At 40.7% G+C, this 24190-nt stretch overlaps 1 protein-coding gene across 21 annotated transcripts in view; it reads left to right on the plus strand.

Annotated features, from left to right (window-relative positions):
- Nucleotides 1–7548: 7548 nt before the first annotated feature.
- Nucleotides 7549–24190, plus strand: part of ATE1 (arginyltransferase 1) — a 163795-nt gene continuing 147153 nt past the window's right edge. For 4 of the 21 annotated variants that reach the window (XR_011435266.1, XM_023638149.2, XM_023638154.2 and 1 more), the window contains exons 1-5: nucleotides 8462–8675; nucleotides 10985–11048; nucleotides 13411–13473; nucleotides 16709–16812; nucleotides 19074–19328. Coding sequence is in view for 15 of the 21 variants with exons in the window: in XM_023638149.2 (XP_023493917.2) it covers nucleotides 8570–8675; nucleotides 10985–11048; nucleotides 13411–13473; nucleotides 16709–16812; nucleotides 19074–19328 (592 nt within the window). In the remaining 6 variants the exon portion in view is untranslated. Of the gene's footprint in view, nucleotides 7767–7904; nucleotides 8143–8337; nucleotides 8676–8763; nucleotides 9170–10984; nucleotides 11049–13410; nucleotides 13474–16708; nucleotides 16813–19073; nucleotides 19329–24190 lie in introns of those variants that run through there. The other 17 variants (XR_011436110.1, XM_023638194.2, XM_070259149.1 and 14 more) reach the window with 14 other exon arrangements.

Here is a 24190-nt window from a genome sequence, read left to right on the forward strand (position 1 = left end):
CCACTATTTCCTTGTTGATTTTCTGTCTGGATGATCTGTCCATTGATGTGAGTGGGGTGTTGAGGTCCCCTACTATTATTGTGTTGTTTTCAACATCTTCCTTTAGGTCTGTTAATAGTTGCTTTATGAATCTTGGTGCTCCTGTGTTGGGTGCATAGATATTTATAAGCGTTATTTCTTCTTGATGGAGTGTCCCTTTGATCATTATATATTGTCCCTCTGTGTCTCTCTTTACCTGTCTTATTTTGAAATCCACTTGGTCTGATATGAGAATTGCAACACCTGCCTTTTTTTCCTTGCTATTTGCTTGAATTATTGTCCTCCACCCCTTCACCCTGAGTCTGTGTTTGTCCTTGGGGCTGAGGTGTGTTTCCTGGAGGCAACAAATTGTTGGATCATGTTCTTTAATCCATTTTGCCACTCTGTGTCTTTTTATTGGAGAGTTCAATCCGTTCACATTGAGGGTGATTATTGATGCATGTGGACTTAATGCTGTTAATCTGTCGCTCATTATCTTGTTTTCCCGTGTTTCTTTTCCTGTGTGCTTTAGACTACCCATTTAATACTGCAATTTCTTATGCTGGGTTTCTTAGATTTTTCCTTATTTATGATTTGTGATTCTGTTCTGTACTTTATTTTAGTGTCTACCTTGAAGTTTGTATTTAGAATCTCGTGTATAATATAGTCTATTCTCTGGTGGTCTCTTACCTACTTGACCAATACTGATTTAGACCCTTTGCTCTTCCCCTCCTAAATAATTATTTTCATTTTTTATTCCAACTCATCTTATTCATTTATAGTTAGAGTGCTAAGATCGTCCTTGTTTTGGTAGTTTCCTTACCTTTACCCTAATGCTATAATTGAATATTTGCTATCCTTTTCTGGTTCTATCCATCGGTCTCCCTAGTCTGTGGATTGTCTCCCCTTTCTCCCTTTTTTCTTTTTTCAAGTATGAGAGCCTTCTTGAGGATTTCTTGTAATGGAGGGCTTTTAGTTACAAATTCCCTTAACTTTTGTTTGTCTGGAAAACATTTAATTTCTCCCTCATATCTGAAGGAAATTCTTCCTGGATAGAGTATTCTTGGCTGAAGGTTTTTATCCTTTAAAGCTTTGAATATATCACTCCATTCTCTCCTAGCTTGCAGGGTTTCTGTAGAGAAATCTGCTGACAGTCTGATAGGGGCCCCTTTATAGGTTATTCTCTTTGTTTTCCTTACTTCCCTGAGTATTCTCTCCTTATCATTCCTATTTGCCAACTTTACTACTATGTGCCTTGCAGTAGGTCTTTTTACATTGACAAATCTAGGAGATCTAAAGCCCTCCTCTACACACATTTCTCCGTTGATCCCTAGATTTGGGAAGTTCTCTTCAATAATTTCGTTAAGCACACTTTCTGCTCCATTTTCCTTTTCCATATTCTCGGGAATTCCTATGATCCTTATGTTCTTACTCCTCATTGAATCCATTATCTCTCGGAGATTTTCCTCATTTTTTTTTTTTTAATAATGTTATGCTAGATTACAACCTTGTGAGATTTCAGTTGTACATTATTGTTAGTCATGTTGTGGGTACACCACTTCCCCCTTTGTGCCCTCCCCCCACCCCCCCTTTTCCCTGGTAACCACCGATCAGCTCTCCTTGTCAATATATTAACTTCCACCTATGAGTGGAGTCATATAGAGTTCGTCTTTCTCTGACTGGCTTATTTTGCTTAACATAATACCCTTGAGGTCCATCCACGTTGCTGCGAATGGGCCAACTTTGTCTTTTTTTATGGCTGAGTAGTATTCCATTGTGTATATATGCCATATCTTCTTTATCCAATCATCAGTTTCTGGGCATGTAGGTTGGTTCCACGTCTTGGCTATTGGAAATAATGCTGCGATGAACATAGGGGTGCAAGGGACTCTTGGGATTTCTGATTTCAGGTTCTTAGGATAGATTCCCAGTGATGAGATGGCTGGGTCATAGGGTATTTCTATTTTTAACTTTTTGAGAAATCTCCATACTGTTTTCCATAGTGGCTGTACCAGTTTGCATTCCCACCAACAGTGTATGAGGGTTCCTTTTTCTCCACAACCTCTCCAACATTTGTCGCTCTTGGTTTTGGATGTTTTTGCCAATTTAACGGTTGTAAGGTGATATCTTAGTGTAGTTTTGATTTTCATTTCCCTGATGATTAGCGATGATGAATATCTTTTCATGTGTCTATTGGCCATATTTATATCTTCTTTTGAGAAATGTCTGTTCATGTCCTCTGCCCATTTTTTGATCGGGTTGTTTGTTTTTTTGTTGTTAAGCCGTGTGAGTTCTTTGTATATTATGGAGATTAACCCTTTGTCGGATAAGTGGCTTGTAAATATTTTTTCCCAATTAGTGAGCTGTTTTTTTGTTTCAATCCTGTTTTCCCTTGCCTTAAAGAAGCTCTTTAGTCTGATGAAGTCCCATTTGTTTATTCTTTCTATTGTTTCCCTCAACTGAGGAGATATAGTGTCCGAAAAGATTCTTTTGAAACTGATGTCAAAGAGTGTACTGCCTATATTCTCTTCTAGAAGACTTATTGTCTCAGGCCTAATCTTTAGGTCTTTGATCCATTTTGAGTTTATTTTGGTGTGTGGTGAAAAAGACTGGTCAATTTTCAATCTTTTGCATGTGGCTGTCCAGTTTTCCCAGCACCATTTGTTGAAGAGACTTTCTTTTCTCCATTGTAGGCCCTCTGCTCCTTTGTCGAAGATTAGCTGACCATAGATGTGTGGTTTTATCTCTGGGCTTTCAATTCTGTTCCATTGATCTGTGGACCTGTTTTTGTACCACTACCATGCTGTTTTGATGACTGTGGCTTTGTAGTATGTTTTGAAATTGGGGATTGTGATTCCGCCAGCTTTGTTTTTCTTGCTCAGGATTGCTTTAGCAATTCGCAGTCTTTTGTTGCCCCATATGAATTTTAGGATTCTTTGTTCAATTTCTTTGAAGAATGTTCTTGGGATTCTGATTGGGATAGCATTGAATCTGTAGATTGCTTTAGGTAGTATGGACATTTTAACTATGTTTATTCTTCCAATCCATGTGCATGGAATGTCTTTCCATCTCTTTATGTTGTCATCAATTTCTTTCAAGAAAGTCTTGTAGTTTTCAATGTATAGATCCTTCACTTCCTTGGTTAAGTTTATCCCAAGGTATTTTATTCTTTTCGTTGCGATTGTGAATGGGATTGAGTTCTTGAGTTCTTTTTCTGTTAGTTCATTGTTAGTGTATAGAAATGCTACCCACTGATTTATGTATGTTGATTTTATACCCTTCTATTTTGCTGTAGCTGTTGATTATTTCTAATAGTTTTTCTATGGATTCTTTGGGGTTTTCTATATATAAGATCATGTCGTCTGCAAACAGCGAGAGTTTTACTTCTTCATTACCTATTTGGATTCCTTTTATTTCTTTTTCCTGCCGAATTGCTCTGGCCAACGCCTCCAGTACTATGTTGAATAGGAGTGGTGAAAGTGGGCACCCTTGTCTTGTTCCTGTCCTCAGAGGGATGGCTTTCAGTTTTTGTCCATTGAGTATGATGTTGGCTGTAGGTCTGTCATATATGGCCTTTATTATGTTGAGGTACTTTCCTTCTATACCCATTTTATTGAGGGTTTTTATCATAAATGGGTTTTGGATCTTGTCGAATGCTTTCTCTGCATCTATTGAGATGATCATGTGGTTTCTGTTTTTCATTTTGATTTTCCTCATTTTTTTAAATTCTTAGTTCTCTTTCTTTCTCTGTCTGGCGCCATTCAGCCTGTCCGTCCTTGATTATGCTAATTTTCTCCTCTATGTTGTCTACACGGGCATTCAGGGAATCCATATTCTGTTTTATCTGGTCCATTGTGTTTTTCATCTCAAGTGATTCTGTTTGATTCTTCTTTATGATTTCAATCTCTTTTGTGAAGTAACTCCAGAACTCGGCTTGTTTCTCTATCTTTCTCTCTACCTCATTAAGTTTTTTGATTATAGCTGCTCTGAATTCATTATCACTTAGTTTACCTAATTCCAAGTCCTCAGGACTTAATTCTGTGTTTTTATTGTTTTCCTTCTGGTCTGGGGCTTTTATAAATTGCTGGATGGTAGAGGAGCGGTGTTTTCTCATGGTGGTAGAATTCAGTTGCAGTTACAGCCTGTCGCCACTAGATGGGGGTCGAGAGCGGCATGTTATGAGCTCTCCCCTTGGGGCAAGATGGCTGCGCCCACTGGCTTCGCTGGGGGGAGGGGCTGTTACACACGCCGGTCTGGGTTCAGATCAGTTCTGTTCTCTGGTCTCCCAAGGCCCTTGATTTATAGGGTCCCCACGGACAGAAGCTTTCCCCCAGTCAGCGGGTCTCCACTGAATCAGCGGCAGGAGTCCTGGATGATCCCTCCGTTGCGCGGCCCCTCCCCAACTCCTTCCTGACCCCGTGCCGCAGCGATCACAGACTCTAGAGGAGGGAGCGATGTTCTCTCCTACCGTTCCAGCGCCTCCGGAGGTGTAAGCAAGGTTATGATCTCCGCCTTCTTGGTATTGTAGGTCTCTAACGAGCTGGCATTATGTTTGTTCTCTGAAATTCAGTTCTTCCAATCTTTTGCTGTATTTTGGAGGGGAGAGAATCCCGGGTCAGCTCACCCTGCCATTTTGCTCTGCCCCCTCTCCTGCCTTCTCTGGTTTTAATTAAGCATTTCATGATTCTACTTGTTTTCTCCTCTCTTAGCCCAGCAATTATACTTCTTTTTTTGCTTTTTTAAATGGTTGTTCTTCACTTTGCAGTATACATATACAACTAACCCAAGTTCTTTCAAATAACACTATACCACTTCACAGGCAGTGCAAGTATCTTATAACAGAGAATTTCCAGCTCAGTTCCTCTCTCCCATCCCTTATAACATTGCTGTTATTCATGTCAATTATCCATAAACTATAATTACCCTATACAAGTTGCTATTATTATTTGGAACCATCTGTTATCTGTTAGATCAATTAAGACTTTAAAAAACAAAAAATTTGATTTTACCTCCATTTATTCCTTCTCTAACACTCTTCCTTCTTTATGCAGCTCTGAGTTACAGACCTATATTATTTTCCTTCTTTCTGAAGAATTTCTTTAACATTTCTTGAAAAGCAGAATTACTGGCAACAAATTCCCTCCGTTTTTATTTGTCTGAGTCCTCTCTTTCACTTTTGAAGGATAATTTAGCTGGATACAGAATTCCAGGTTGGTGGTTTTCTTCCTTGCAACACTTTAAATATTTCACTTCCGGGGCTGTCCTGGTGGCGCAGTGGTTAAGTTCACACGTTCTGCTTCTCAGTGGCCCGGGGTTCGCCAGTTTGGATCCTGGGTGTGGACATGGTACTGCTTGGCACACCATGCTGTGGTAGGCGTCCCATGTATAAAGTAGAGGAAGATGGGCACAGATGTTAGCTCAGGGCCAGGATTCCTCAGCAAAAAGAGGAGGACTGGCAGTAGTTGGCTCAGGTCTAATCTTCCTCAAAAAAAAAAAAAAATTAAATATTTCACTTCCCTCTCTTGCTTGCATGGTTTTTAAAGAGAAATCTGATGTAATTCTTATCTTTGCTCCTCTATAGGTAGTGCTTTTTTTCCCTCTGGCTTTTTCTCAAGATCTTCCTGTTGGTCTTTGATTTTCTGCAGGCTGAATATGATATGCCTACAAGTAGATTTTTTGGCATTTATCTTGCATGGTGTTCTATACTGCTGCAATTAAAAAATTCAAATACACTTAAAGAAAATAAAATAAAAAGTACAGCACCCCTGTAGCACTAACCACATTTTAGGTGCTCAATAGGTACATGTGGCTAGTAGCTACTAAACTGGAGAGTGCAGGTCTAGATGGTGGAAGGTAGGGGTCTAACCTGAGGCCTCTTGGCAGTGAGTGGCCCACCTTCTAGGAAAACATCTTCTAGGACTCCATCACCACCAGCACCTGAGAACACTGGTGTTCCTATCCACCTCCTTGCCTCTGCTCATACCATACCTCCTCTCTAAACTGCCCCTCTTCTCTGTATTTTACTTTTTTCCCTGGCTTAACTGAGGTCCTAGCTACTCACAACACTTTCTTTGGAAGGAAAGAATAATGTGTTTCACTTCATTCCCTTTAATTCAAGAAACATGACTGGGCATATCACCATACAGATTCTTTCACATCATCAGGGCCTAGTATTGAGCCTCACTCTTAGGCTTTGCAGATTGATTTCACATTCAGTGATACAAAAAGATGTTAATGGGACCAAACATGCTAGTGTTGTCAGCATTTTATTCCGTCAAGTAAGAAAATTAAAAAAGACAACTCTCTATTGTTGGCAATTTCACAACTAAAAGCACATTCTAATAGCGCTCTCCCTTCCATCTTCCTCACAAAGTGGGCAATTAAATGAAGCTTTGCATTATTTTTCTGATTTGGGCCTGGAACATGAAAACTTTGTCTCTGACCGTCAGCAAAGTAAAGACATCTAGGAACCACTGCCCTACATAAGTCCAAACCTGATCCAAACTTGATCTCTTTTCCTCTTCAATTTATCTGATTTTTGTCACCTTTTCCCGTTCCTATATGTCTCTTACTAGTTGTGTGACCTCTGGCATGCTATTTAGCCTCTCTGGTCTTTGTTTCCTATGTTGTGAAGTTGCTGTAAGGATTAAATGAGTTAACCCATATGCCCAGAACTTTGGACATCCTCATTGTTGTTCAAGGCGGGTATGCCCTGGAGTGTCCTGGCTGCAGTTGGTCTAGGGCTTGGGATAGGGTTGGGGCTTCAAAGGGACAGAAGTGAAGTGTGACAAGGCTATAAGACTGAAAAGCCTCCTACTCTCTGTCCTGAGAATAGCATTCTGCTGTCTCATTTCACAGGCCCTTATTTTCATCCAAAATGAGAACCCGGCTGGGGTAAAGACCACGAACGGTCAAATCTGCCACAATAAACAAAATGGATGAAATCTGTGTTAAGGACATGAGTACTGAGATCTACCAAGGATTCTTCAGGTCTAAGGAGTTGGAGGAGCTGGAGAAACCTACAGGGGCCCTAAAAACCTCCTGCATGTTACATAGTTATCCTTTAGGTTCTTTCCCATCCTGTGAGGCACTTAACTAGGCACACCTCCAGAGCAGTCGACCTTGGGGTCAAGAATGTTGAACTTGACCTCAAAAGTTTACCTCTGTTTCTCCAAGTTTCATGATTTCACTTTTTTTAAACACTGCAAAAAGATAATCAGCTTTATTGTTGCCTGGTAAAGACAGGCTTAAATTATGTGTGCACACAGAAGTAAAGGTTAAGGAATATTACCTTGATGCAGGTATCCATTTTTGTACTTTGCCTCAGACTATTACTCTCTAAGAAATCCTCTTAAAATTAGTGCTCACAAACTGGAGGCTCATGGGCTGAATTCAGCCTATATAAATGTTTTGTTTGGACTGTACATTAAAAAAATTCTTTCAAAGTAACGTTTAAAAATGATACTTTAAAAAACAAGAGCTTCTCTTTAAACGTTATAAGATATGACGGCACCGGGTTCACAGTGGCACGAGGCAGCAACTGGCTCTGACAGTTGTTTCGTTCAAAAGCGTTAAATGGTCTTCAATTCGCCAATGCCAGCCATGCACAGAGGACCTGCACGTGCACTTGAACCTCTGGGCACTTAAGTGAGCGCTTGCTGGTTTGGAAGAAACCTGAGCTGGCTACCCACAAGGGGGTCAGGGGCGGCCTGAGATGGTAACTTTTAAACTGAGACCTGCAGAAATGAGTGAGTGATCACAACCTCCGTGCCTCAGTTTCCTTGTCTGTAAAATGGGGCTGACAACATGCAGTTGAGGGAAGAGCTGGCCCTAACTCGGGGCCCGGGGGCACCATTACCATCCATGCTAACGTTCTGGGAAGTCCCCGACCCCAACGCGGCCCCGGCCCGGGGCCCGAGCAGGGGCTGGGGGCTGCGGCCTCGCTCTCCACTCCTCCCATCCATGGGCCCCGCGCTCCGCCGAGGTCGGCCCCCGGGCGCCGAGAGGCGTGGCCGGCCCGCGCGGACCCGGCGGCGGCCATGGGCTCGGTGGTGGAGTACAAGGGGCTCAAGGCCGGCTACCACTGCGGCTACTGCGACTGCGAGGAGGGCAAGGCGTCCTGCGGTGAGTGTCCCGGTCGACGGGGCCGCCGCCGCCGCCCGCGTCCACCCCCAGCCAGTCCGCCCGCCCGGCACGGCCGGGCCAGCCACTCGCGGGAAGCCCCCAAGCCCTGCTCCCCTGCTCCCGCTTCCCTTTCCCACTCGTTTCTTCCCCGACCGTTTCCCTTCACGCTCAGTCTCGGCGCCTCCCCCTCACCGAACATGGTGGTCCCTCTTGGAGAAGGAGCGGAAATAGCGGAAGGCTGCCCTCGGTCAAGATGGCGCGGGCGGCGTCGGCGCCGGGGACTCGCGGCGAGGCCCGGCTGGCGGGCGCCGAGCGGCTTCGCGCGCGCCTCAGGGCGCCCGGGCGGCGCGGGGCATTGTGGGGTGGCGGCGGCGGCAGCGGCGGTGGTGGTCTCGGGCTGGGCCGCGTTGTTTTTAGGGCCGGGGCCATGGCTTGCTGGGCCGCTCTCTCGCCTAGCATCGTGGAGTATTTCGAGGGCGAGGACTTCTACCGGTGCGGCTACTGCAAGAACGAGTCGGGCAGTCGCTCCAATGGTGAGCGGGCCGGGCCGGGCCGGCGGGCGGGGAGGGCGCCGCGGCCTCGGGGGCTCCGCGCAGGGCCGGCTGCCTTGGGGGTCGCGGCGCCCGGCCCGGGCCGACCGGCTCGAGGGACCGCGGCGGCTGGAGCCCCTGCCCGGCCCCTGTCTCGCGGAGAGAGTGCGGAACGGGGCTCCCCCGCAGGGGCGGTGACTGACAGACTCAAAGCGGACCTCACCTCTGATTCAGCAGGGAAGCTTCTAGGCGCTTATTCCTCACACAGGTGTAGTGAGGGTCCTGCAGTCGCTAAAGGTGTGGAAGCAGGTGTCCATCATCAATGGGAGACGATAAATAGATGATGGCATGCCGAGCCGGGGAGCACTGTAGTGTGGTCCTTCGCGGCTGGGGTTGATCTATAAGTGCTGATGGTGTTGTAGGAGCATCCCCGATAAGAAGTACGGAACGAGGGATGTAGGACTGAGTGTCGGGTGGTGTTATTTATGTAGGAAAAGGTAGGTGTGCACGTGGGCATGGGCATCCTTGGATAAAACGTCTCTGAAAGAGTATACAAGAGCCTGGTGACCATAGTCGCTGCTGGCGAGGGAGCCTGTTTGTATTGATGTGTTTGAGAATTTTACCAGGTGCTTATATGCCCTGTCATTCCTCCACCCACCTCGATGACGACGACAACAAAGCCAGCCTACAACCCCTCCTGCCCCCGCATCATGATTCAGGGTTCTTTCGGAAGATTTGTTGCTTTAAACAAAACTGTGTTTATTTTCTGCTGTCATTCATTGGCAAATGTAGAATTTCTTCTTTTAAAGAATAAGGCAGCATTGTGGAAAATGGGATATCCATTGAAGATATAAATTTAGGTAGTTTCCATTTAAAAAAAAATTTCACATGCCCTGCAGTAGGGGAATGATTTGGACGATTATGGTGTGTCCATTTACTCGTTAATTAAAAGTGTTTATTAGGTGTTTTTGTGGCTAAGAGGGAGTAGAATGTAATATGCAATTACATTAGGAGTGAGGATTACAAAGACGAGGTAAGCGGAGAAATGTTTAGAGGGTAGAGTTAAAGGGAGAAAATAAAGAGGATGCAATTGACATTTGTGACATGATTACAGGTCTGGGAGGGAAAAAAAAGCCTGGTGAAACACACCAGATGGTGACATTGGTTGCCTTAGGGTGGTAGATATTCCTCTCCTATTTTTGGAATTTTAGCATTGTGAAAAATGCTAATATGTAAGTAAGTAATAAATTATATTAAACATTTCTAAAATTAATATTTGCGTAGATCTGTAATTATTTTTTCCGGTAATTTTAGTAAGAGAAAATTGATTAATATAGATATCTTTTGTCTAAAGTCGTGTAAAAGAAACCTGTTTTCAACCTTTTCATCTAAAGAGAGAACTGAATTTCTATCATCTTTAATTCTAATAATAATCTTTGCTGTAGGGCACCCACCTATTGGGTGTGTAGGTTTTATTATGCCTATTGTACCGATGATGAAATTGAGTGTCATTGAGAAACTTGGTGTTAATGGCCCCCACCAGGCTTCTGGACTTTTCTATTATACTCTAGTGTTTGTGCTTTTCTCACTACATCCTGCTCTGCCAAGCCCACCTCTATCTTTACATACCTCTGCTGCAGTTTACTGTTTATCAGAGGAAGAAATCATTTTTCTTTTAACATTAACTCAAATATACCTTTTAATGTTTTCCCATAGGCTTCATTTTTTTCATGGTTGCATAATTATTCCATCATATTGATAAATGATAGTCCCTGTAATCACTTGTCTGTTCCTGAGTATTTGGGTAACTTTCAGTTTTTATGGGTAACTTTTAAAACTGAAAAAGAATATTGCTGTATACTTTTGTCCTATTTTCACTGTTCAAGACTATGCTGTAAACATGTATTAAAATCAGGAGAATTTATATGCACAGGAAAACATGTGCTTCCTAATTCTGTTGAAGAGACTAACTTATTAAATTATTGGAGATATTATGGTTTAAAGATGCAATGTAATCCAATTGCAGCGAGGACCTAAATTTATGATGTCATAGAGACTATGGACTAATCCTGAATTAAATGTAATCACTTTGATGTGTTTGGTTTTTTTGAACTAAGATAAATATCTCTCTCTTCATTTGTGTTGTGTATTATGTGAAACTAACAAGTGTGAAGTATGTGCAAACTTTCGTTTCTCCAATGTGAATTAAATTTTTTTTTGCCTCAATATTCACATTTAAAAAATAATGCTTTGCGTTAAAAAAAAGTGAAAAGTTAAACCTGCTATAGTTAACATGGCAGTTATTTTTTCAGGCATGTGGGCACATTCCATGACAGTACAGGATTATCAGGATCTTATCGACCGAGGATGGCGAAGGTAAAGCTCTGATACAAAAGCACTTTTCTTATTACTCAGGTGCTTCTTATAATGGAAAAATATTATTTGCCTTTAAAATGTTTTCCTGTTGTTGGAAAGGGGTTTAAGAAATTTTTTATTATATTCTTTTGTATAGTGATTTTGCGCTCTCTCCTTTTCAAGATATTTACTAGGAAAACTTCAAATATGCACAAATGTAGAGAGTACATTATAATAAACCTCATGTACCTATTACTAAGCTTTAACAGTTGTTAACATTTCGCCAGTCTTGTTTCATCAGTTCTCCTTGCTCCTTGTGATGGGTTGAATGTTGTGTCCCCCCAAAGTTCGTATGTTAAATCCTAATTCCCAGTATGATGGTATTTGGAAGGGGGGTCTTTAGGAGATGATTTAGTTATGAAGATGGAGCCTTGGTGAATGGGATTAGTGCCCTTATAAAAGAGACCATAGGGAGCTCCCTTGGCCCTTTTGCATGTGAGAATACAAGGAAGAGATGAACCAGGAACCTTGTCTTCACCCAACACCAAATCTGCCAGCGCCTTGATCTTGGACTCTCCAGCCTCCAGAACGAAGAGGAATAAGTTTCTGTTGTTTATAAGCCCCTTAGTCTATTGCCTTTTGTTATAGCACATGAACAGACTAAGATACTCCTTTTCTCCCCCCCAAAATAATTTAAAGCAAATTTCAGATATCATGTCAGTATACCTGTAATAAGTATATGTTTCTAAGAGAGAAGGATTCTTTTTTCCTTTTTAGCATATCCGTAATACCATCATCATACTTTACAAAATCAATAATAATTTTTTGATGTCACCTGTTACCTAGCTTTGATTAGGTTTTCTGTTTTTCTCAAAAAAAAGTCTTTGTCGTCTTGTTATTTTTATAGTTGGTTTATTTGAATCAGGATTCCATTAAGGTTCATACATAGCCTTTGATGGCTAAGTTTTTTTGGTAGTTATTTTTATGTAGATGATTTAAAAGTAACTATTGGGTTAAATTCCTTACGTAAATATAAGCATTGTTGAGTACCCTGTGCCAATACTCCCCGAAAGACATGGGATTGAGCATAACAAATGAATCTTCATAACTTTCCTTAAACTTAATAATGAGGCCTGAGAGGTAGATAGAGGTGAGATGTTGAAGGACTTCGTATGCCATGATAGGGACTTCTGTTTTTTAAAGGCAGAGGCGAGCTGTTAAAGGCTTCTATGTTAGAGAGAAATGTGATGGAATTTGTGTTTTGGAAATAATCATTCAGGCAGCAGAGAGGTATTTGAGGGGGTGATCCTGGAGGCAGGAGCCTAGTTCCGGAGATTATTGCAGTGTCCAAACGTGAGGTGGTGAGGACTACTGTCATAGGCAGTAGCAGTGGTGGTAGGTTAGGCGATAGACAGGAGGGGACAGATTGAAGATACATTTTAGAAGTAGAAAGCTTGCTGACAGGATATGGAGGTGCATTAGAGAGAGGAGTTTGAGAGGACTTCCAGGTTTCTGGCTTGGGAACTGAACTCGTGTATGTTTGCTTGGGTGCCATAAAATGCTATAGATTGGGTGGTTTAAACAACAGAAATGTGTTTTCTTACTGTCTGAGGCTGGAAATCCAAAATCAAGGTGTCGGCAGCTTTGGCTTCTTCTGAGGCCTCTCTCCTTGGCTTGCACGCAGCTGCCTTCTCACTTTGTCCTCACGTGGTCCTTCCCCTTTGTGTGCACATCCCTAGTGCCCAGTGTCTCATTGTGTGTATCATTTCCTTTTCTTATAAAGACACTGGTCAGATTTGATTAGGGCTCAACAGCTTCGTTTTAACTTAATCACCTCTTTAAAGGGCTTATTTCCAAATGTCACATCTTGAAGTACTGGGGATTAGGGCTTCAACATATGAATTTTGGGGGAACAAAATTCATCCCATAATATCATGTTCTGCCATTAACTGAGATCCAGAAAGCATGGAAAGGATCAGGTTAGTTTTGGGGTACTTTGTGCTGGTGCAAGTGGAACTCCCAAGTGTGAATGTCTAGGCAGCAGCATACGTTAGTCCCACAGCATCGGGGCATTTTTTTCTGATGGTCTTTGTGGTATTGAGGATTGGTGGTAGGTTGAGGGATTGCAGATCCTGATGCGAGGGTAATTGAGATGATTCACCTTGGGGTACATATGTAAAGGTTTAGGAGAGAAAGCTGGGCGCTGGTCCTTGGTACACCCCCATTTCAAGATTACTTAGTTTACGAAGAGTAGCTAAACCTGAACGCATTATTACACAATTGATTAGATTTTACTGTAATTAATTTTGTGCTCTTGTACTAATCTACTTTGGCACATGTGAAAAATGTGTAAGAAATTAACAAAACTATTTTATAATTTTAGAAGCGGGAAATATGTGTACAAACCTGTCATGAACCAAACATGTTGTCCTCAGTACACAATACGGTAAGAATTTTGATTTCTAGAAAGAGTTTTAGTATTTTAGAAAGAGTATTTAGTATTTAGTATTAATGTTTTAGTAGAAACTTGCTTTTCTTAAATGCTAATTTTTGTTCTAGGTCAACATGTTTTATAGGGAAGAGCAAATGAGTTATGTCTTTCTACATACTGATGCTAATTCGTTTGTTGACCGGTAGCTTTTAATAATGTTTAATTGGTTTGGATATAAATAGTGATATGAAAAAATGCCCTTTTTACTTAGCAGTCTAGTCAATGATACCATGAAATGTTCAGAAAATATTGGAAAATACTCAAATTACTTTTAGATATCAAATTTTTATAAGTTTTAGCTTGGGGCTTTCCCCATTCTGGTGTGTTACTTGGCACAGTGCTTACATTCAGACAATGCTGTAGGATCCTGTATGGGGAGGAGGAGGGCTGACACTTAACTGGCTATGTGTATTGTGTCCAGTTTTCTTCATTGGAAAAACACGCTAAAAAGTCTATTTTCCTACAAAGTGTTTGCTTAATTTTTCGTGATCTTTTGGGTTTCCCTTGTGCCCGGCTCACCCCGCCCTAACATGAAAGGACTTTCCCTCCTTCTTTGATTATAAAGGTTCTCCTCCCCTTCCCCCTTGTCCTCTTCCTTCTCATTGTTGTCCTCCTCTTCCTCCTCATTGTTCTCTTCCCCCCCTCCCCTTCTTCTGGTAGAAAATAAGGAAATTAACATTGTGAAGCATTTGTCTACAGTTTCAATGTATATATATACTCTAGATAAAAAAGGAAACATCGCTTTTTGGCTGGTCCACACAGCTGTCTCCTTTAGTTGATCTTAACTTGTTTTTGGGTTGTAGACTCTTTTGAGAATTTGATGAAAGTTATAGATCCTCTCTGCAACAAAACAACACAACAAGGGAGGGGGCATATAGACAAAAATATGTAACATTTTACGTGTTAATTTTAGAATAATCACAGACTCCCAAAGTTGCACTGATTCCTGGTTAAGAGTCTCTTATGTAACTGGTCGTAGGACTGGGACAGTAAGGAGAAAAGATGGGTGTCTGGTTTGGTGACACCATCTTATTAATTATACAAAGAGTAAAATGAGAGAGCAGCTGTGCTGTCCTCTTTCAGCTTTAGTGGTTATGAAGTGGTGACATCTTCAAAGGCACAAGTCATTTTCCTTCAGATGGTAATTTATTATTGGATTATGGTCAGGATTCTGTTCAGATAAGTCTGAAGTTGATTGGCCTGAACCCTGAGAATCTCTGATCAGGAAAGACCTATTTGAGTGCGTTAAAGGAAAAGTTAAAGTATCTATAATTTATTGGTTGCCTGTTACATGCAAAGCATTGTTCCAGGTATATTGCTTTGAAGAAAAGGGATTCAGTTAATACTGCAAATCAAAGTAATTATAAAATGTGGTTTTTTTGCATTTTGTAATTTTGCATGGAATCAAATGTTTCCTGAGTTGTTATTCTTTCCACAACTTCATTATATATATTGGTCTTAGGGAGTCATTTTGCATATATATACTCTTTTGGTTATTTCACTTTGTTTATTGTGGTAGTTATAATGAGACCTAATGTAAAGGCAGGGCCAGTATAGCCTACAGTTTAGCTTCTTGTTAGGCAGACGTTAGGGGCCGCCCAGTACATGAGTGTAAATGAGGATGAACTTCGCTGGCTATGATTTTTTTTTTTTAGTTTTAATTTTTATATAGAATTATTTATGCTAATAATTTAAAGAACCAAAGAGTTGTGTAAAGCTTATTTTGCAAGATAGCAGTCTCCCGAACCCCCATCCCATTTCCTCTTACCCGGTGCAGTCGCTTTCAAATCTTTTAACTGATTCTTTTGCTTTTTCATCTCCCTATCTTTAAGTAACGTGCTTATATTATTATAATCCTTTTTGTTTGTTTGTTTTCTCCATTATCTCAGCTTCTTTCTTTGAAAGATAAAGATTTAGCTTTATTTCTCCCCAGTTCCCCCATCACATTCAAGTTCCTTTTTGTCCTCATTCTTAACTTTACAACTTAGTATTGTTATTTTGGATACATATAACCGCATGATTATGACCATCTAACTGTGCTTCACAACTGAGTCATATTGTAAAGCTGTGATTACTTTTTCTTTTCTGCACAAGTTTTTGCTTTCCTTGGAGTTCATAATTGTCTTTTGTTTGCATAGTCTTCTAAGTACCTATCCCCACCTTATTTAGAAATGTTCCCCTAGCTGTGTAAATTTCCTCTTGGTATGTTTAGATGCTTCCGATACTCTTATCACTTTTATCTTCTTAATGAAGAGCTCTTGTGGAGTCTTCTGACCTGCTCTCATCTGGACAGGTTGCCTCTAGACCTGATGCATCACTGTCATCCTGGGATCTCTTTTCATTGTCATCTTGGGGGTTTTCTTTGGCTCTCAAGTTGGATCCCTTTTCCTCTCTCCTTTGCCCTCTTTCTTGGATCATTCCCTCATTTTAATGAAGCACATCTTCTAAGAGCTTCCTGAGAAAAAGTGCATGAGAGGTAAATTTTGCCAGTTTGGATCCTGGAGACAGACATGGCACTGCTTGCTCATCAGGCCATGCTGAGGTGGTGTCCTGCATGCTACAACTAGAAGGACCCACAACTAAAAATATACAACTATGTATTGGGGGGTTTTGGGGAGAAAAAGGAAAAATAAAAAAAAAGAGGCTCGTTTTTGCCTCTTTCCTGAAAGTTTGCATTTTTCTGTTGGGTTGTGTGGGAGTCATCTTTGCAGAGTTGGGGAGGGTATCTGACATTCAACTGCTTCCAAAACAGACTTTCAAGGGATCTTGCTGTTTTTAGACCTGCCTTCACTCATATCTCTCGAGGTATCAGATATCACCAATCCTTAAGACTTTTAGGGGGGATGTAGAGAAAGTTGGATTTCTTTTTGGCTTGTCTCACTGTTGGCTTAGGATTCAGCTTTCTTTGGTTGGTCTGCTAAGTCAATTACCACTTGTACATCTGCTTTCTAGCTTCTAACATTTCTCCCATTCTCTTTTTCCAATTGGTTTACGTGTTTTTCTTTTTTTCTAATCCCTTAAGTGTAGTTTTTGCGAGATTTGGGGTGGGATTAGAGGCTACATTAAGCTCCATCCTCACCCAGAAATCCCGGACGTGAGCTTTGCCTCGTTGTAATAAATACTATTCAGAACTGAGTTTATTTCTTCAAAGTTTGAGTTTACTTTTTAAATATTTATTTTGCTTTTCTAGGTGTCGACCTTTACAGTTTCAACCATCAAAATCTCACAAGAAGGTTTTGAAAAAAATGTTGAAATTTCTGGCTAAAGGGGAAATTTCCAGAGGAAATTGTGAGGGTAAGATGAGATGAGGGTCTAAAAACTATTTACCTTAAATTGATGTATCTTTCCAAGGTTCTCACTTTCAACCATTTCTTAAGTTAGCTGGGAGAAGGGGTCCTTACTGCATCATACTCCTGTTACTACAGTGATGACAATTGCTCTTGGCACTCCTGTTACTGTTACCACTGGCCCCCAAATCCAGGATATGGGGAATATATGTCAGGGAAAATCTAGTTTGGGAAGAAGATTGAGGACTGTTTTAAAGATGCTGTGATTTCCTGGAGTTTTTTGAAATTTTAGTTTTCACAGTGCTTTGACAACTCTTATCTTATGTCATCCTAATAATATCCTTATGAAGTAAATAGAAAGTGGTATCATCTCTGGAGAAACAGATGCTTATATGCAGCCTACACAAGATTGCACAATCGCTTTTAATGCTGAGTAAAGCTCAGATTTTTCTGTGTTTGGTAAGGCTTACTTCAGTAAATTATATTGCCTGAAATTCTATTTCTTCTTTGATAAATTTTGAATTATGAGTGAATTTCCTAAAAGATAATTAGTCATATTTAATTTGGTTACAGATACTTTGCTTTTTCAGTTTTTCAGTATTTTTACTTTTTTCTTTTTAAAGTTGTCCTGTAAGCAGTGCCTAATACATGCACATAAGAATTGGGAATGCCACCAGTTTTTAGAGCTCTCCCTCACTTCTGCCGTAGGAAACGCCAAATCCTGGGAGCCTCCCACCCCAGTCTTAGCTTGTTACTTCATTCCCTAAGTATGTTTTGAGTGCCTGTAATGTCCCAGTCCCTGTTTTAAGCACTGGAGATACAGTGGCCAGCAAGACAGGTAAGTTCTTTGCCCTCATGCACTGTCTTTAACCGACCAGGACTCAGGACAGCTTGGCACAGACTTGGCAGAACTGAGGACAACAAAGAGGCTGGAATGCTCAGGATCATAGAGGTTCATGGGCAGTTGGAGCATTGGGAACATCAGAATTTTGGTGCAGCTCTGATTAGTATTGTTGGTACATAGTCTTTTTTTTGTTTTTGTTTAAGTGAGGAATATTGGCCCTGAGCTGACATCTGTTGCCAATCTTCCTCTTTTTACTTGAGGAAGATTGTCCGTGAGCTAACATTTGTGCCAGTCTTCCTTTATTTTGTATGTGGGACGCCACCACAGCATGGCTTGATGAGTGGTGTGTAGGTCCTCCCCCCAGGATCTGATGCTGTGAACCCTGGTCCACCAAAGCAAAGCATGTGAACTTAACCACTACATCACCAGGCCAGCCCCTGTTGGTACATAATCTTAAAAGTTAAATAGATTTTTTTGGTTAGTATAAAATGTTGTAGGTTTTTTTTGGCGTGTGTGAGGAAGATTCGCCCTGAGCTAACATCAGTGCCAACCTTCCTCTACATTTTATGTGTGATGCCTCCACAGCATTGGCTGATAAGTGGAGTAGGTCTGTATCTGGGATCCGAATCCACAAACCCCGGGCCACCAAAGTGGAGCCTGTGGAACTTTAACCACTTGGCCACAGGGCCAGCCCCAATATAAATTTGTTTTCCATGGCCAGGAATCATGTTTTGAGTTTCAGAAATTAATGTTCAGATCAGCTTCGAGGATGCTGTCCATTTGTAAATTGACAGTTGCCTGTCTTTTTATGTAGCTTTTACTTTTGGTTCTTTGACTTAGTACAGTGTTCTGAATTGTTTATGTCTGCAACTGAATTCATAGCAGCGATGTACTTGTTAGCATAAAAGGCTAAAATAGCTGTAAATGAGAGACACCAAAATGCAATGACTAGAAAAGTGATAGAAGTCTGTTTCTTTCCTCATGTGACAGTCCAGTGTGGGTGCTCCAGGTCGGCCTGCAGCACTGCTCCCTCCAAGTCTTTCTGGGACTCTCTTCAACATGTGATTTCCAAGGTTGCTCTGGTTATTACTGATCTAGCCAGTAGGGAGGGGGAAAGGGTAGAAGTTCAGGGTCACAAATTTCCTTTAAGACGAGAGGCAAAATTGGGCATACCAGTTTGGTTATATTCCATTAGTGGGAGCTTGGTCACAGCTTGCAAAGGGACTGGCAGCGCATTCCCTTGCATGGGGGCCACAGTCTCAAGTCTCAACTGCAGCTCTGTGACTTTGGCAGACGGAGAATGGATTTGGTGGACACACAGTAGTCTCTGCCACATTGGATAAAAGGGACCTTTTTTTACCTTTATATATCTTCACTGTGTCAGTTGGCCTGGCTGATGGACTTTGATTTCTTCTGATTTGTAGATGAGCCCATGGAGCCCGCCATGGAGGACGCTGTTGCTGGTGACTTTGGGTTAATAAATAAATTGGATATCCAATGTGACCTTAAAACGCTCAGTGATGACCTCAAAGAGAGCTTAGAGAGTGAAGAGAAGAAGAAAGGAAAGAGCTCAAAGAAAGAAGAATCTAATGAATTAAGTCGGTCACAAGACATAGAAGAGAAGTTGGGCTCTGGTGAACCATCGCATTCAGTTAAAGTGCATACAGCACCTAAGCCAGGTAGTGAGAGTTTGTCATCATGCCGTGGTAAAGTCATATTAAGTTATTTCTTTGTGCCTGAGACCTTGTAACCCTGGGCCCTCTCATCAGCTAAAAAGCTGAATTACTTATGAAATCTGTAAAATAGGTCCCTGTTTTATACAACTTATTATTACCTGGATTTAGATGGTCAAATCACCTTTTTTAAAAACTGTTATATTTAAAAATCCTGAAATAATAGTCTTATTATCCCCAAATACGGACATTTTAAAATAGTTCCATTTCTTCTTACTACCTTAGGGCCCTAGAAGTTTGAGAACCAAATTTTTGTCGGTGAAAATGTATGGTGGTAAACATTTTTATTTTTGGTGTTAAGTGAGATAAAGTAAATTTTAGGTATTATGTCCCAAAATACAGACATTGTAAAATTCTTTAGTTTATTATCAGATTTCTTTCTGTAATCATAATAAATTTTAGTTTAAAATTTACAGATTTTGATGTTTAACTTTACCTTTAATAAGGTAAGATTTTTTCCTATATTTTCACTTATAAAAGAATTAGGTTGAAAAAATTTGTTCAGCATTAAATGGATTTGTTATATATACGTATGTGTGTGTGCATGTGTGTGTATGATTCTTTTAAAATTATTTCATAAGATATCAGTTTGGATGGTTCATATGCTTCAGTTCTTGAATTTCTTCTTAGATTTATTTATACAAAATGATCCAAAGGAGAGATTTTTAGTACAAAACTATTTGTTTTCTTGTTTGTGTTACATGTGTTAAAGCACAGAAAACTTTCTGTTTGCATTTTTATTGAATAGGTTTTTTTCATAGAGCTTTCATGGCATTTAAATTGATGTTGGTCTGAGATTTCGTCCTAGTTAATAAGAATAGTCCAATAAAATATTTTGAGGGGCTGGCCCCGTGGCTGACTGGTTAAGTTCGCACGTTCTGCTTCAGCAGCCCAGGGTTCTGCTGGTTTGGATCCTGGGTGCGGACATGGCACTGCTCATCAGCCCACGTTGAGGTGGTGTCCCACATGCCACAACTAGAAGGACCCACAACTAAAGTATACAACTATATACTTGGGGGATTTGGGGAGAAAAAAGCAGGAAAAAAATATTTTGAATGATTTAGATAATTTCTTTCAACTCTTACTTTCTTGGGTGATAGAATCAGTTCCTTTACTACTTTTATTTTTTATTATAAAAATTACTTGCAGTTTATCAAATCTAAAAAAACCTTTAAATTCTCATTTTGGAGAGTTTGAAACATAGACAAATAGAGACTGAATATTATAATGAACTTCTATGTACCCTACCTTCATTTGAAACAATTGTTGACTCACATGGGCACTCTTGTTTCATCTATATTCATGTCTAGTTCCCCACTTCAAGTGTTATACTGAAGCTAATTCCAGGCATTGTATCATCCTGTATTTCAGAATGCATCTCTAAAAGATAAGAACTTTAAAAAGCATATTCACAATATCATTATTACATCTAAATAAAATTCCTTAATGTTACTGAATATTAGGTGTCTAAATTTCCAGGTTTTTTTTTTTAAAGATTTTATTTTTCCTTTTTCTCCCCTAAGCCCCCCGGTACATAGTTGTATATTTTTAGTTGTGGGTCCTTCCAGTTGTGGCATTTGGGATGCCGCCCCAGCATGGCTTGACGAGTGGTGCCATGTCTGTGCCCAGGATCCGAACCGGCAAAACCCTGGGTGGCCAAAGCAGAGCACATGAACCCAACCACTCGGCCACGGGGCTGGCCCCATAAGTTTCCAGGTTTTAAAGATTTTATTTTTTTCCTTTTTCTCCCCAAAGCCCCCCGGTACATAGTTGTGTATTCTCCGTTGTGGGTTCCTCTAGTTGTGGCATGTGGGACGCTGCCTCAGCGTGGTCTGACGAGCAGTGCCATGTCCGCGCCCAGGATTCGAACCGATGAAACACTGGGCCGCCTGCAGCGGAGCGCACGAACTTAACCACTCGGCCACAGGGCCAGCCCCAGTTTCCAGGTTTTAAACATTTGTTTGCATCAGGATCCAAATAATGTCCACGTACTGCAGTTGGTTGATATATTTAAAGAATCTCTAGATTTATAGGTTCCCCTTTCATCACTCTCACACTTTTATTTGCAGTTTATTTTGTTGAAGGAACTGGATGGGTGGTTCTGAGTTGTTGGTCTTGCTCTCTCTGTTTGACCAGTAACATCTGCAGTGCAGTTTAATGTGTTTTCTGCCCACCTGTAAGTTGATGGTTGATCTAGAGCCTTGATCAGATTCAGAATTAATCTTTTTTTTTTTTTTTTTTTGCATTTTGGAGAGGAGCAAGTCTTAATCAGATTTAGGTTCAAATTATTTATTTGAGGATGGGTAAGGTTACTTTGTGCATGGTGGGGTCTTCTTTCAGTGGACACACAAAATGTGGTGCGTGTCTTTTAGTGCCAGTAGCCACGGATGCTCGATGCCTAAATCCGTTGATCCATGAGATATTCTATCATTCATTGACTGGAATACTTCTCTAAAGAGAACTTCCCCCTCATCTGTGTTTCCCTTAAGAACTTATAGCACAAGCAGGATAAATTCTTGATTCTTGCATTTTATTTTCCATTCTTCAAAATAACATCTTCTAACACTGACCAATTTATTCTTTTTTCGTTTGATACCGTTGTGAACTCATGGATCTAAACACATTTGCTGTTACAGTTCTTTGCTCCTGTGGGAGCCTCTATAAGTTGGCTTCTGAGCCCTCTTGATACAATTGTAGTAGTCTTTTTTTTTTTTTTTAAAGATTGGCACCTGAGCTAACAACTGTTGCCAATCTTTTTTTTTTCCCCTGCTTTTTCTCCCCAAATCCCCCCAGTACATAGTTGCATATTTAGTTGTGGGTCTTTCTAGTTGTGGCATGTGGGACACCTCCTCAGCATGGCCTGATGAGCAGTGCTGTGTCTGCACCCAGAATCCAAACTGCCGAAATCCTGGGCCGCCGGAGTGGAGCGTGGGAACTTAACCACTCGGCCACGGGGCCCACCCCTGCAATAGTCTTGATGACTTCTTTGCTATCTGATCTGACATGATGCTCCTGGATTATCTTGTCCAGCCATTTCTCCAAGGAATCCTGGTTCCTTTTAGTGGGAAATGGTATTTGGAGACCACAAACTAGAGGCCATTATTGCTGCTGGCTTGGTCATTGTTTTCTAGGCCTTTTCAATAAACGGACTTAAGGGATCATGAGGTCATATTGATAGTTTCAATTTAAATTCAGACTGTGGTATTTTTACCTTTTATTTGTTTTACATTTGTATCTTCTTTCTTCCACACTGAGAAACCTGGTTCTTGGGGACATCGGGGATGGTAGAATTAGATTAGAACATCACAGTTACCCACTGGCTTTATCCCACATTGCACAGCAGTTTTGGAATGATGATACTGACCTTACCCCCAGCAGTATGACTACTGAAATGTTAAACAATTTGTTTTGGTTTTTTTTTCCCTTAGTATATCTCTCACTAAGAGTGCGAAACTATTCTTTTAACATGTGGGAATCTTTGGATTTTCTCTGGAAACCTGTATTTCCACTTTATTTTAAAAAATACTAAAAGTATATTCCTGGGGCAAGCCCAGTGGTGCAGTGGTTAAGTTCTCACTTTCTGCTTTGGCAGCCCAGGGTTCACCGGTTCGGATCCCAGATGTGGACATGGCGCCGCTCAGAATGCCATGCTGTGGTAGGCGTCCCACATAGAAAGTAGAGGAAGATGGGCACGGATATTAGCTCAGGGCCAGTCTTCCTCAGCAAAAAGAGGAGGATTGGCAGCAGATGTTAGCTCAGGGCTAATCTCCCCATCCCCCCAAAAGTATATTCCCTTGAACTTAATTAGAACTGAAATGAATTCTATTCAAAACACTTGGACCTAAGACTTCTTGAGTGAGTGACTTCTTGAACCTCTGAGGGTGCAGTCTAGGTGTGGTGTACTGATTTTATATTGGTGATCTGTTTTCATTCTGCTGAAGGAATTTATTGATCTGAATATTTATTATATCCCCTAAATAAGCTGATTAAATCCCCTAATTTGCTGTCCATTGCAGTTGGTAATGTGATAGTACATAAATGTAGAGTAAAACAACCATGATAAAGGATTGCTCAGTCCAATGAATTAATTGGTGTAAAGATGACATAGGTAGTCTTTCATAAAAATACTGAGAAGTTGTTTCTCTGCTCACTCTGGTTTTGTAATTTATTCATAATTTTAAAACTTTGGTAGGGAATGTAAATTTGAGTAACTATTAGAAAGTACAGTTTTTTTTTTCTTACTACCATTTATGGAATACCTCTATAGGTAAAACGTTATTTTAGGTATTAGTGATACATATAATAGCTGATAATAATAGATAACCCTAGTTGAATGTAGATACTGTTTTATGAGTTTCACATGCATGAACTCATTTACTCCTTACAGGAGCTCTGTAGGTAGGACTGGTTATTATCTTTCTTGTACAGACAAGGAAACTTGCCCAAAGTCATCTAGCCAAGTGACAGAGCTGACCTCAGGCAGCCTACGTCAGAGTGTGTGCTCTTAACCAATATTCTGTTGTGCCTCTAGAATAAATTTGAGAAAAGACACATTTCCTGGCCAAAGAAAATGAATTCTCTGAGGCAGTAGAGTAATGGCTGATTATAGAATCAGTCTTCTGTTACCTAGTTATTAGCCTTATTCAAAGTCTTTTTTTATAGGTAAACTATTTTTAGTTGGAAAAAGTGTTAGTGAGTATTAGTAATATGGTCTCCGTATTAGTGAACTCATTATTTTCTCATCAAGTATGTTTTGTTTTGACAAGCTCTTGGTCTCTGGCAAGTCCCTTAACACCCTAGGTCTTAAT

This window comes from Equus caballus, chromosome 1, assembly GCF_041296265.1.
Source record: "Equus caballus isolate H_3958 breed thoroughbred chromosome 1, TB-T2T, whole genome shotgun sequence".
NCBI lineage: Eukaryota > Metazoa > Chordata > Mammalia > Perissodactyla > Equidae > Equus > Equus caballus.